The sequence below is a fragment of the Gekko japonicus genome, unplaced genomic scaffold (genome assembly GCF_001447785.1).
Source record: "Gekko japonicus isolate JY-2015 unplaced genomic scaffold, Gekko_japonicus_V1.1 scaffold1155, whole genome shotgun sequence".
In the NCBI taxonomy this organism is placed as follows: Eukaryota; Metazoa; Chordata; class Lepidosauria; order Squamata; family Gekkonidae; genus Gekko; species Gekko japonicus.
In genome coordinates, this window is record NW_015166457.1 from 430,503 (window position 1) to 445,588 (window position 15,086).

General features: G+C 40.3%; 1 protein-coding gene across 2 annotated transcripts in view; it reads left to right on the forward strand.

Annotated features, from left to right (window-relative positions):
• Positions 1 to 7,862, forward strand: part of SHPRH (SNF2 histone linker PHD RING helicase, E3 ubiquitin protein ligase) — a 75,079-nt gene extending 67,217 nt beyond the window's left edge. For both annotated transcript variants that reach the window (XM_015412045.1, XM_015412046.1), the window contains 5 exons: positions 2,521 to 2,613; positions 2,876 to 2,962; positions 4,519 to 4,697; positions 5,642 to 5,722; positions 7,041 to 7,862. In XM_015412045.1, the coding sequence (XP_015267531.1) occupies positions 2,521 to 2,613; positions 2,876 to 2,962; positions 4,519 to 4,697; positions 5,642 to 5,722; positions 7,041 to 7,137 (537 nt within the window). In that variant the 3' untranslated portion in view covers positions 7,138 to 7,862. The remainder of the gene's footprint in view (positions 1 to 2,520; positions 2,614 to 2,875; positions 2,963 to 4,518; positions 4,698 to 5,641; positions 5,723 to 7,040) is intronic.
• Positions 7,863 to 15,086: the final 7,224 nt, after the last annotated feature.

Consider the following 15,086-nt stretch of genomic DNA (forward strand, 5'->3'; position numbering starts at 1 on the left):
GCCGTTCCCAGGGGAAAGCTTTCTTTTTATATTCCCGTATTCGCTTTAACCTGACTCACTGTTCATTGTTGGTCATACGACTTCGCTCGAAACATGTTTAAAACACTCGACCTCCGATGCTTGTCCCGGTCAGTAGTTCCAGATCCATATGGACACTCAGCGGCAGGACTGTCAGGGCGGAGGAGCGCCTCAATTCCCTAGCATCGTGCTGGTGAAGAGGTCGCCCCTCAAAAGCCACATGGCTAGGAGCCTTTTACCAAGACTCTGGGGGGGGTGACGACCCATCCCCCCTCCTCCTATCTGCTGGTGCGCAGATCACATCCCCGGGAGGTCTGGGAGATGTGTCCGCCAGTGTGTCGCCATAAACCGGAAGTCCTGCGTGGTCAGTTTTTATGTTGAAGCAATTAAGGTTGACAAATTCAGTTACATTCATTTGCCAGTGTTTTCTCTGTAGGATGTGAATGATAGCTTCATAAATATTAAAGAAATCTCCACCAAAACCACATATTTATATTAAAAAGTGTTTGCTGCAACTGTTGTACATATAATACTATAAAGAGAAATGGATTAGCTGGCTTTCTCTGTAGTCAGTTTGCATCGTTTGTTTGTCTTCCACCAGGGGAATGGCACTTCATCCAGCAGGGACGGGGGTGATTTTTTTGTGATTTCTCTCTTTCACTGCAGACTCCTACATTTTGTCCAGCACTGTTTCTATAATGCATTGATTGTTCCAAAAAGGGCTCAATAATGCTGACCCAAAATTAATCATTCTAGATTTTCCATTGTTGGATTTCTCATCTTCCTGTAGAAAATTACTGAAGATCGGTCAGTGCCACTGCCCATGGTTCACCGGTGTATAGTTGTCGCCAAGAGCACACCTGACTGTCCCTCACACCTGGTGCAGCTTCCTTGTCTCTGAACATCCATAGGAGGATTTAGGCCTGAATCAGGCATATATATCTGCAAGTGTTGTGCACAGTTCATGGGTTTTATTAGGAAATAAACCCAATTCAGAATTTAACTTTTTGCATATGCTCAGAGCAGGGTGGAAGGGAAGGTAGATGTGGCTGTGCACTACAAAATTTTTCATAATTTCAGATCTGGATTTTGAGTAGGACATTGTTTTCATTATGCTGAATTTTTAAAGTATTGTTACTGGCTTGGGATTTCTTCCCCCTCAGGTCTCAAAAATTTGGGACTTTTATTTTTGTCATCCCACCCCCATGCAGCAGGGGGAAGGAAAGAGGAAAAAAGAAGCTGCCAACCCTGGAATTAGCATGCCAACGTTGTCCCTGCTAGAAGCTTTTTCCTGCCCCACCTACGCACACCTGGAAAATAGCAGGTACATTCCTGGAGCCTTGGCTGTCTCAGTGGCCATTTCTTCCCCCAATCAAAGGCTAGAGACTTAGTTTTCTAAATATGAAACCTGGAGAATCACAGAACCTAGGGCACATACTGCTATACAGTTATCATATAAAATATCATATAAAATGCTGTTCAGTTGCAGTTTTGTTTGTTTTTTTAAATACCCCTGTGGTGGGGAGGGAGGAAATGGCTACTGAAACAGCCGAGCCTTGCTGGATTCCAGGAGCCCGTCAGCCTATACACTGTTTTCTGGCTGAGGGGGTGAAGTAAGCCTCCAGAGAAGACAAAGCCAGCATGTTAAGTCTGGGGACAGTTTGGTCTGTTCCCTTTTAAAATTTAAAGGACCATGTGTAGAGGTCATGTCTACCTGACCATTAGTTGTTAGTGTCTCTCTTCCCTTGCCAATTCCCTTGCCTCCTCTCTTTCCTTTCTCACTCCTTGTACCTCCACAAAACACTCCTGAAATCCTGGGAGATAAATTTTAATTACTCCCAGAATTTTGGGAGTGTTCTGCATAATTTTCGGTATCACCAAGCTGATCCAAAACAGTTAATTTCAGATATAATTTCATCTTGGGTATATCCAAATGCACAACCCTACAGGCATACATGCACTTGTTCCGCATCACATAGAAGGGAGTGACTGAAGAATATACTGCCAGTCCATCTCAGGGAAAGATGCATTTAGGGGTGTCTAAGAGATCTGATTTGATCATTATGTTGTAGGAAGGGAAAAAATGGGTATCTCAGCTTATAGGTAAACTGGTCAGAACTTAAAATTTTAACAATCAGATTCTTAATTCACTTTTTTAAACTGTTGAGATTGAAGCCAGAGATATACCTATTTGCAAGTTATTTCTTGTAAAATGTGTGGACCTTACTTCCAAGGAAAATATGTGTAAACATTATTTTATACTTGCCCCTAGAGTCAGATTCGACTAGCTTTTGAGCAAGGGAAACCTTTACCTTTTTCTAAAGAGAAGTAAGAATAAGATGCAGATTGGTACAAAAAAAATTTCTACAGATAAATGCCCAGTCTAATTTAATAAAACCACAAAAGAGAAAAAGGAAAGCAGTCTAGCTCTTCAGAATATGTTTTTATTATATGTGTGTGTAAACAAATAAAAATACAATACATGTGTATTCTTTTTCAAAGGGTAGTCATTCCACCAAAGTTGAAGCTGTGGTCAGGACTCTGAAGAAAATCCAGTTCAAAGATCCTGGAGCAAAATCCCTTGTTTTCTCAACGGTATTTTAAAACCCTTTAGATCTGAAATGCACTTTATTTTAGAAGAGTTATGTGACTGGATTATTGAATGTTGGAATGGGAAGCTGAGAATTCCGATTTAAGCTGATATTAGAATATATTAAATATATTAAAATGTTCTCTAGGCTTTTCTGTTGTCTCTTTTGGATACTTTGAGTGATGTAGCTAAACTATCTTGGTCAACGGTTGTAATAAAGGCAGCATTCTCATCACACTGAAATGTCTTTCACTTATATTTTTATAGTGGCAAGATGTGCTGGATATTATTGCGAAAGCTCTATATGATAACAACATGGTATTTGCTCAGATCAACGGAATTAGCAAGTTCCAGGTATGTGAGTTAGGACTCTAGCAATGCAGTCATAGAGAATAGTTGTCCCTGGGAACAGCAGAATATTAGTGAATGAAGAAAAATCTGCCAAGATACAGTAACTGATTTGTTAACCTGGACTTAATTAACCAGTTTTACACAGAGGGCAAGTTTCCGTCACTCACCTCACTCCTGCATCTTTGGCTCCTACCCAGCCAGTCAGCTTGATGCCTCCAGATATTGCTGGGCTTCTGACTGCAGCGCTGCCAGCCAGCATCTTGAAGTGCCTCCTTCTCGCTCAGTCTGCCTCAAGCTGTAGGGCTTGTCTGCCTCCTGCATGGGATGGCTCTTGGGGAGGGGGACTGCCAGGCTTGGAGGCTGTTTCCATGGTATTTCCAATGGGGCGGGGCTTAGTTACTGCAGATTCCTCTGGGTAGGAAGTGGGGCACTGCAGTAAGCTTGAGTATCTGGCACTTTGATTAACCAGCAACCGCTATTCCCTGTGAATGCCAGATAACATGCCTTTTACTGTATTTAGTTTTTGAGCTGATAAAATAGAACTTCTGAATGTTTGAAATATATTTTGAAATAAAACAAATTTATCACTAGTGTGGATTCTAAAAACACAGCCGAGCTATTGGAGAACTGTCATCAGGTGGCTGATCTTTTAAATGTCTCTGAGGTGGGGAGGGGAAAAGGGAGACATATGGAACCATGAATGTATTTTTAAATACTTAGCCATCTATTTCCAGTCATTAAACAGTGGAATCCAATCCAAGTGTTCTAATTCTTGAACAGGGTCTTTTTGAAAGAAAATAAATCCCAGGTAGGCACAGAGAAACCTAATCTAAAAAAAGTTTTCAGAATAAGCCCAAATAATTTCCTTTAAATTCTCCTTTCCCTTTATCCCAACGCATCTCTTTGCCACATCCCTTCCTTTTAACACACGTTAGTAAGTTAGATGTTATGCGTCTAATTTTGAAGGTTTGGGGGGGAGAGAAATATATCTCCATTTGTTCTCAAATTAGCCCTTGTGAATGCTTGGTTTCACTAAAGCATAAATTGGAAAGTGTGTTTTACGTCTGTTGAATGGTGGTGACTTCACTGCAGCCAGTTTATTTAGGAGCTGTTTTGGGGCTAAAAAGTGGGATAAAACTTCAAAATTTCATCCCACCTTTTTAGCTGTATTTAAGTAGTTCCTCTGTAATTAAATCACCAATGGTTAAGGTTAATGAGGGTTCCTGTTCACTCAGGGTCTGTAATCCATTTCAGATCCTGGCAAAATATACAACCCATGGCAACCTTAACTGCGATTAAGTGGTGCAGGAACTGTGGGCAACAGGAAAACATTGTTGTGTGTGCAGTAGCTTAACTGTTCTGAGGCAGTGACTGACTGGTTACTTCCCAGTTGGCTCTTGCCTGTGTTTGTGAAGGAGCTGAGATTCAACATTATCAGCCTGTTGTCTTTCACTGTAACTGAATTTGTTCTTAAATATTGGACATATTGTGATCCTGTATTATTCTTTCAATTGTTTTCTCCTTGAAAATTGAAATCTAAGGGTTTTTTTGTCTTTCAGGAAAATCTCTCAGCATTTAAATATGATCCCAAAATCAACATATTGTTGTTACCCCTTCATACTGGTTCCAATGGGTTAAATATCATTGAAGCAACTCAGGTCCTCTTGGTGGAACCTATACTGAATCCAGCACATGAGCTACAGGCTATTGGCAGAGTGCATCGTATAGGGCAAACAAAGTTAGTACCACAGTTGTCATATGGCTTGACTTAGCTAAGCTAGCCAGATTTCCTGTAGTGGTTGGCAATGAGTCAAGAGTAATCGGAAGGTTAGTGTAAATGGTAAATGTTTTAATTGACTGCTGGTGACTTGAGAGTGGAGATCTGTTTGGAGTTGGTAGTGCTAGAATTACTTTCCATTTTTTGATTTTTGACTATGGGCTGTAGACTTGATTTTAGAATATAATAGAGGTTTTGAAGAACTTATGATGTTGACATTTCCCATAGTGGGAAATATAGGAAGTTGATACTTTGTCTTTCTAAATATTCCATCAAGAAGTTAGAATTTTTTTACTTTCTTCCTTTATACCTTGCCTTTCTCTCCAGTGGGGACCCAAAGTAGCTTACATTGTTCTCTATGTTTTCTTCACAACAACCCTGTGATGTATATTAGGCTGTGTGTGTGTGATTGGCCCAAAGTCACCCAGCTTCCATGACAGCATTAGGATTCAAACATGGGTCTCCCAGATCCTAGTTTGACACTCTAAACGCTACAGCACACTGGCCATAGGGGGAAAATAGCCATGCTAGAAATCTGGCTTCTACTAGATTTAGTGTTGCATATAGTGCAAGTGTTCTTCATTGGCAGCTGTATTTACAATTATAAAGGGAAGGAGTTTTTTTGCTTCTTACAGAAAACTTATGTATTCCTTCCACAGAGAGGGAAGGGAAAGATACATGTTTTTGCTGAACTAGTATTTTGTAGACAGCTTTGTTTCTCTCACAAAGTACTGCATTAGCAATTAGCTGAGGTTAGTCATTAATTTTATAGAGTAAAATATTTTGAAAATGTACTCAGCTAAGCAGTTTTTAGAACATCACAATATACTTGACTGAATAAGGGGTGAAAAGGATTAAGTGTAACAAACTAGTGTTAATTTGTTTCCTATATTTTTCCATTTTAGACCCACCATTGTTCACAGATTCTTAATAAAAGCAACAATAGAAGAGAGAATGCAGACAATGTTGAAAACTGTAGAGAGAAGGTAAATAAAATGTAATTTCTCTGTGTCACTTGGGCATTATTATACTTATTCGAATGCCTGTAATTTGAAAAGTCCAAAAGTAGCTACCTAGGAAAGATAACCCACCCACCTTTAGAAGCCAGAAAAGGTAAAGAAATAAATTGAGTTTAATATAGTAACGGTAAGATAAGTGTGATGAAAACGATAAGCTCTGCCAATGGAAATGCTGCCCTGATGTAAAAGTTCTTAATGTCATGTGCCACATTAGTAACCCTTGAAGATTTTTTTTGCTGTTAACTGATCATTTTCAAAGGCCTTTATGGCTCATCTTTCTAGTTGATAATGCATTTTAAGATCCATCATGTGTAATAATTAAAAAACAACCATAGAGTAATTATCCGGTTGCTGACACATAAGATACAACATACATTTTAAACGTTGACACTATTCATCATTAGCTTTACTTTTCTAAAATTTGAACTGGTCATCAGAACTGGAATGAAGAGTCGGTTCACACAGCCCATTTTTGGACATCTTCAAATTAAACAGAGTCAAAAAAAGTAAACTTAATTTGAATATCTGTCTGGCAAACCTGTTGTCTGATTTGCTGTCAGCAAAGGCATGGCAAATCATGCAAAAACGTCTGTTCAGCTTGTGACAAGCTCACTGGGTACCTGGGCTTATAGTGAAGAGATAGCTGGGCGAGGAGTTCACTGTGCAAAAACGCAAATTGGGTGTTTCTCCCCTCCTCGAAAGTCTGGTGTTAAATAAGGACAGAGAAGTCCTGTTCTGTCTTAGAGCAGTTTTTGAAGGTGACATGTGGCATGTTACCATTCAGATCGCACAGGCCTATTTAGGCTCAACCATGACATGCTGGTTTGCCAGATAGGTGACTGAAATGTGACAAAAATGGCAACTCTCAGCCAATCTTAATTTTCCCTTATTTTAAGGGATAGACTGCCTAACTTCATAATGCTCTACCCTGTGCTTTTTAGCAGCATTCTTACATATATAATTCAAGTATGACAGGCAAATTTACAATTGTGTGCATTAGGACTTCATTTTTAAAGACAACTAACTAAAGCAAAACTTAGCTTACAGAACACCATTCACGCAGTAAGTATAAATGTATATCCATTTCGAAGATTTTTCTTAAGACATTACTAATACCTTTACACTCCAGTACTCCAGTACTCATCTTGGAGACTTTAGTTTCTAACAATAATCGTTGAGTCAATAGCACTTATATAGAGTATATTTGTGATGGATTGTATCTGAACTGTTGTGTTCCTCATTCTCTGTTGTGTTGTTCATCTTCCCCACACCAATCCTCTCAAAGCCATTCCAGTTCTTCCATGAAGCAGTCAGAGGCCTCCGTGTTAACAGTAGCTGATTTGGCAGACCTTTTTTCAGAAGAAACTGAAGAACTAGAATGAAGTGATGTGCTTTGTACCTACTGAGGTCAGAAGTGATGGACCATAGGTTGCTTATTTCTGAGCAACACAACTAAATTAATTAACTATTCTGAAGTTCCTGTAGATGTCACCCAACACCCGTCCTTAGTAGGGCTATATGATTGGTATGGTAAGTATTTTTAACAGCTCCCACTAGGTTCTGAGATTATGGATTTCTTTAGTACATTGACAGGAGAAAGAAAAGCAAACGCACTTTACACAAATATTGTATAAATCATGGCTTTGTAGTTCCAAAGAATATGAATTCTCCCAATCCAGCTATAGTTAATGCATAAAAAGTTATTTGCACACAAGGCACACCAGTATGTGGATAAGGAAGTGCATTTCATTGCAAGCAATGAAGTATGAGTGAATAGCATACATACTCAGATGCCCATCCACATGTTTATGCTGTCTACCCTTATGCCTTTGTTTTCAGTGATGTGTGCTGTGGTTCCTAATCCAACAAGTGATGTATGTGCAGGTCCCCTTTGGATTGGGAAATTCAACTACACTTTGACACTTTGCATGGTAAAGAAGGCTATGAAAATCATGGAACAATTATTTTGCCTCCATTTTATCTATAGAACTAATCATTAAAAAGTTCCTAAGCAAGCAAATACCTTTTCAGAAAGGGCTCCTAGTGGTGCTGCCATTTTACCATGCAAATATTTGTTTAATCAGTTAACACTTAACTACTACTTTTTAGAAACCAGTTTGACATTTGTAATATTTTTAGGTATTGGTACTAACAATTTATGTTGTAGAAACTTGATTTCTGTTTGTTCATGTTTAAAGTTATGCTGTTTTAATGTTTGTTCTCTCGATGATAGATTATGCCTTTTGTATTATCTTCTTGAAAGCTGAAAACATCTGTGTGACAGATTTTTACAGGTTCTTTGTTAAATTTTGGATTCTTGTGTCCTATTAAAATCTAGAAAGCTTCCTGCTTGTGTTTTGTTCCTCTGTAAACTATGATAAGTTTTGCATGGGGTTTGAATGGCAGGCATCTTTTAAGGGGGAGAGGGGACAGATCTGGGGTTTGCTACTTTAACTATTATTGTAAGCTGTCTTCACCATGAGTAAAGGTGGGATATAAATGTTTTAATAAATATATATCACCAGAATTTCAAGAATGATTTTGCATGATGCATTTTATTTTTTCATAAAAAAACTAAAGTCTGATACTTAACCTCAATCCAATAAATGTAAGAATTTTCTATATATGAAACAAAGATTATTTTTCTAAAATGTATTGTATGATGATTGTAGTGATGAACCCTCTGACAGTGAGCTAGTTTGATAGCATGAAATGGTTAGTTGCTCAGGTAACAAAATAGTTTTCCGTCTGAAGAATGGAAAGTTGTTGGTCTGCTGGGGTTAAACCTCATATTGGGAAAGAGGTCCTGGAACATAGAGACCCTAAAGACAAAGTGGGTGAAGGAAAGATTTAGAGCTGACGATGGGCAGAGGAAAAGGTACCAGAGGAAAGGTTTGATGGATATGGCAGAAGAGATAGGGAACTGTGGCAAGAAAGCCCTAATTGGAGAGAAGACTCTGAAGAAATGTCACAGTATTTAAGGTCAGAAGGGAAGAACTATGTGCTACCGAGAATGAGACAGGCAATGTTAGGTTGATCAAGAAACAGCATTGAACTGTAGGCTACCCTTATGAGGTAGTTGGTAATCATGGTTTCTGCCTTCACTGCAGCACTGGCAAACCTAAGGGAGTCAATGGCCCCAGTCACACGGGCAGGAAAATGCGGGGGGGGAAGCGTGGCTGTTTGCCCCAGAACAAAATAACGCGTGGTTGCGCGATCAGACGTCCTGTAGAGGTCCCGTGGTTAGGGGGGACGTGCCGATCACAGGACAATCCTGCAGCGCGGCAAAGAGGCGGCCTCTCTAGCAAAAGGCTCTGCAGTTTTAACCCCTTCCAGGGCTGCAGAGGAATGCAAAATGTGTCCTCCGTCCGGTCCCCTCCAGGAGGAGCTTCAGCCGAGCCGCCCTCCCGCCCCACGGTTTCCTCAGAGGTACTAGTTTTTTACCCCGCATCTTCGGCGGGAAGCCTCGGGTTTCCCATGGGAGCTCTATGCTTCCCAGATGTGGCGCTGTGATCGTGCCCGGAAAATCCGCCAACCTTCTGTCTCTGTAGCGTGGCTAATGCTCCATGTGACCGCAGCCCTTAAAGGGCAAAAAAGCAGGGTTGGAAGGAGGGGCTGAATTTCATACATAGATTTGAACTAACTAGCCAGTTGTTGGGTTGCTGAATTTTAGAAGTGAAATGAATACCCACCACTATGGTTACAGTTTCTCCCTTCCTAAATTAACCTTTCAACAACAAGAGTTTTATTTTTACCTCCTGATTTTCATCCTAATGCATGCAGAGTTCGAAGTGTTGTTGACCTTTAAGCCCTTTATAGCTTGGGACCTGCATGCCTGAAAGACCTCCTGCTTCTTAATGAATTTACCTGACTGCTGTGGTCAAATTCCAAGGGCTGCTTCATGTGCCCCTACCTTCTGAGATTAGGAGACTGGCAATCTGGGAGCAGGCCTTCTTGGTCATGGCACCAAAACTCTGAAACTCTCTCTGTAGAGAGACTTGCTGTCTTCCATCAGTGGACAAGTATAAAGAAAACAGTTGTGAAAGTCTGACCCACAAATCAAGCAGTCAACAAGACACCTGGGATCCATTAGAAGTTTAGCAGCATATCTGAGCCTGAACATATTGAGATCAGCGTCCTGTTTGAATGAATTGTATTATCTTTCATGACTTGTTGTTAAGCACTTTAAGAGCAAGTGAGCTTTTGTACCACTCTAATATTCCTGAGGAAGATCCAATTTTGAAACGTTATATAATCCGGAGGCAACGTTGATTATGTATCTTTGATGATGTATCTTTGTTCTAGGATTTTCTTATTTAATTGTAGGAATTTAGATTGTAATACACAGGAAGCATTTTTTGCAAGTCATGCTGACTGCTTGATTTGTGGGTCAGACTCTCACGACTGTTTCCTTTATACTTGTTCTCTGATTAGGTCGTGTTTGTCCACATTTGTCTTGTTCCATCAGTGGATAAAGACTTTTTTTGTGTTTCATCTGGCGTTCTTTCAGTGATGCCTCCTTCTTGCCCTTTGCTTTAATAATTGCTTTTATGTCTTTGTATGCATTTTAGATTGATTTTCATAGTTTTAATTATGTATTTTGTTTGATTTTTAAGATGTATTATTTATTATGTTTTGCTTTTAATTCGATAGCTACCTTGTTGGCCCTGATGACGGTAGAAAGGCATGGTGTAAATTTTGTAAATAATAATTTGAAGTTAATGGCTGAAGCCATGATGAAGAACCTAGGGGGGGCTAGCTTTGTGGGTATCACTCCAGGATTTTCATCTACAGCTAGCATTGGTCAGAAGTTACAAGACAGTCTCCTGCTAGAGGTTTTTCTTTTTTTCTTATTCTCTTTTGATGCCATTACCATAGTGTTAAATCCAGTACATTCCTGGCCCTGAATTGGCCTAGTTACAGCCTCTATCTTTGAACAAAATAGATTTCAGACCCTGACTCTGTGTAGTTTACCATCAGAAATTGTGACTTCAGGCTCCCAGTAGGGGACAGTCATCAGAGGTCACTATGACTTCCAGGTGCATACACACTCACGCGCACACAACATGCACATATAAAAATACGGGAAAAAACCAAAAAGAAATTGTGACCTGCTGAAACTGCAATGATACCGCATGGAGTGATTTTTGTGCATTCTAAGAGGAACATGTAACCACAAGTAACTGTAAACACTGGGAAAGTAACTCTTAATATTGAGAGAACTATTTTGGGGGGTGGCAGTGGGAGGCAATTTGTCTAAAGTTTGCCCAAATAGATTTTTACAACAAAAGACCCCTCCTACCAGACAGCCTTAATTGTGTTCAGCCCTGTATGATTTTGTGGGGTGAGGAGAACCATGGATTGCTGGATTTTCTATCTTATGGCCAGCTGAGTTAAAATAAGCAGCTGCTGAGATGCCATGAGAACCAGATTGCACAGGACTGGGTTCCACACATAAAGGGTAACAGACTGCCCCACCCCCGACAGTTGACATGCACAGTCATGTTATACAGGAGTACTTTTTCTTGAACCCTAGCCAGAACATCCTCACTGGAAGTCCCCAGAAACCAAAAAGTCCTCAGGATACTGACGCGACCTACAATTCTGACGGACAAGAAGATCAGACTCATGACTGATAAGAAGCACTCAGGCTGGCATATGGTTTTGAGATACTGGGAAGATGTTCTAGAAAAGGGACATTCGGTTCCCTGGGTGCCAAAGTTAAACAATAAATGAGGGACAATTACATGTCCACACCTCTTTCTCTGCCATATGGAATGGGAGCTATCTTTGTAATGCCCCAGATCAAGTGAAAAGTAGATCTTAGGTGTGAGTAGGCTTTTAGCAACTTGGAATCCACTCACCTCTGGATCCAGCCCTGCTACCTTCAGGCCTCTAGAGGTGTATTTCTGGGACTTGAATTTTCTGGGGTCCATTTTCTTGTTAGCTTGAGTAATTTTTCCTAAATTTTTAAGTTTTTGATATTTATTTCTGTAGTTTTTGTTCTGTCCCTGTAGAACAAACACTTTTTAAAGGTTTTCTTTCTAAGGGCTATGAGACTCCAGGTCTGGACAGGCTTGTAGTTCCAAGCCCTAAGCTGCTATGCTTTGCCTTCTCCTCCTGCTACTTCCCAGGAATTTTAGGGTTGAGAGGCTCACAAGCCCGTGGGAGCCCTGCCTCTTCAACTTTCCTGGATCCTTGGATAAGTAGCTGTGGAACAGCTTGCTTGCTAGGAAACTGAGCTAAAACTAGAAGGGGTGAAGGGTGGTAGAGTAACAATTAATGTATTTAGATTTAGATTTGATAATATGCATTTTGTTGGTCTCATGTTTGTTTCAAGTGTATTTACAATTCCTAGTGGTTTACGGTTTATCCTCCACTACCTGTCATCTACTGGTGGAACTGATGTAGAATTTTATTTGATTTGCTCATGCTTCCGCACTGCCTGTTTATCTGTTGGTATTATTTTCTGTAGCCATCTGCATCTTTCAGATGGGTTTGTATTAATCCCTTTTATATGTATTCCTGTATCTTTCATCTGATTTAGTTTGCAATTTGCTTTTCTAGTGTATTAGGCAGTAATGCCTACCTTCCAATAAATCACTTAGTTTGTATCAGTAACACTTTAGAGTAACACTGAAGCATCCTGCTGACAGTCCATACGCACTAGGGTGAGAATAACCTGTAGGAACAGAGGCCTCCTGCTTAAGCAGACAAAATTAACACATGGCAGTGACCAAAGCTGCCTTAGTGATGTCAAATTCTTATGCTGAGAATTTTGCAACTTAAATAAACCAAAAATGCCCAAATACTACTAATTATATTTAAATTCCCTGAGGTTCATTAAGAACTTCTTAGAATGGAAAAAAGATATAAAATAGATGGACATTAAGAATGGCCTTATACTATCTGTTCAAATAGGATGCATATCTAAAGTGTATGGGACACAAGCTTCACATTAAAGTGAAGAACATTTTTATGTGTGACTCTTTCCCAGCATCCTCATTCCCTATATGTAACATCTTCCTAAGCCTGACATACTAGGGGAAGTATCGCACTGGGGCAAAATACTGTTAAAAATGCAACTTAACCAACTCCTTAATCTTAAAATGTGTTTCTATCACATGTGGGAAGCCATGGAAGTAAACAATGCCCAGTGTAGACATGACGTTTCCTAGTTTCTTTAAGAAAGTGCAGAAGTCTCCTGCCAGCCTGTTTGCTCTTGACTTCAGATTTATTTATTTATTATTTTATTTTATTCAATTTATAGTTCACCCTCCCCTGTGAGCAGGGCTCAAGGCGGGTAACATCATAAAACACATTATACAGTTAAAACATAAGCAATTCCACATGCAGTAAACGGGGGGGGGGATCCATTCCCCCTTCTGCACAAACCATAGCTGAATTAGAAGCCTCCCTAAAGCTCTGGTTTGAAAATATCTATGATTCATTCTACATCCTGAGAATATAAGGCTGAAAAGGGAAGGGGAAATGGAGTAGAGAAGAGAGTATGGTGTATTATATGTTTTAAGCATAGTAAAAAGATCAAGGAAGATCTGTACTGGGCCAAAGTGCTTCCTGTGTCGCTCAGTCAGGTGAGTTTTCTGTTTTGGTATGAAGTTCTAAGACTTTGGAATTTTGGCTACTTCTGCAAAATAAGCAGGGCTTTTTTCACTCTTATAAATGCACACCCTTACACATATTGATTCCTGACCTGTAAAACTGGAATAAATATAAGTAACACTAGCTCAAGGGGCTGCTGTGAGAACAAAATGGACTGTGAATCTGCCCCCCCCCCCCCAAAATGAGGCCTCCCTATAAAGGACATGTCAAAACATAGTTTGGGGAAGAACACTTCAACCTTCCAGGACATTCAATGGGTGACTTCAAGGTAGCTGTTCTATTACAAAGGAACTTCAGGAACAGAATGGAAAGAGAAATTGCTGAATTACAAGGTGTTACAACACTTGGAACAAAAACCTCCCCAGGACTCAACAGGGGTATTTGTTTCTTATCCCATTACATATGCTAACTCTGGGGTGTCAAATGTGCGGCCTGCGGGCTGGATTCAGGCTGCACAGGTGTTAGAACTGCCCCCCCAAGCAACTTCCTTCTGCTTCCTTTCTAAGGATGCTGCTGCAGCTGCACCCTAGTTTGCTTTTCCCCATCTCCCCTCAGTGGCTCTCTGCTTCCTGTCTCTGGCCTCCCTCCCCCCTCCCTCGCTCTTTCTCTCTGTCTCACACACAAGAGCTTCATGGTTGCTTCAGGCAAGAGAGATACAAAGACAAGCCACTCACACACCCACCCAGCTTCTGCTTCCTTCTCCGGGGCTGCTCCTTTTTGAGTCCCATTATAGTTTTAAGACCAACATTTATTCCAGGTATAAGCTTCTTGGGTGGGAGGGATGGATTATTCTGACAAGCACAATGTACATTGAGGAAATTATTTTGGCTTATTTCAAAAAGCTGTTTTTTTTAAAAAAAATGGATTTCTCTGTTCCTATTTTCTTTCAAAAAGACCCTGATTAGGAATTAGAACACTTGGATTGGTCTTTATATCTTGGAGAGTGAGTGATTTCAGATGCCAAATGACAATAGCAGGTGTTGGTAATGAGACAGAAAACCTGGGTCTCAATTCAGTCCAGGAAGATTAATTGTCTTGAGTTTAATTATCAATTGCAATTCAGCAGTCTCTGTAACCTGCCTTTGAAATTCCTTTGTAAGAGCACTGCTAGGTCAGCAACTGAATGTTGTAGTTTCTAATGTCAGACTTATGTCCATTTATTCTTTGCATTCTCCTTGACTGAATCTTCCTGGATGGAAGTGAGACCTAGGTTTCCTGTCTCATTACCAATGCTGGTATCTCCACACTTACTACCCCTCTGCATATCACACCTAATCCAGTCAAGCCTGCTATTGTCGTCCACCTGCTTTGTCATTCAACATCTGAAATCACCTTTATAAAGTTTATTTAATTTATATCCCACCCTTCCCGCCAAGGCAGGCTCAGGGCAGCTTACATAAAGATAAAACAATTAAAACAAGAATTAAATAAAATCAGAACAGTACAATTATATAAATATAAAAAGATACAGTGCTAGTTTGTATCAGATGGCAGACATAGCAGCATCCTCAGGTAACAGCCGGCTAACATCATAGTCTGGGTTGCTTGGCTGTTAGCAGTGATGTTAGTGTTGGGCCAGGGCTACAGTTGCTTAGGAGCGGCTCCCTAATCGAAGGCCTGGCAGAGGAGCTCCATCTTGCAGGCCCTGCAGAACTGTAAAAGGTCCCGCAGGGCCCTGATGTCCTCTGGGAGCTCATTCCACCAGTGC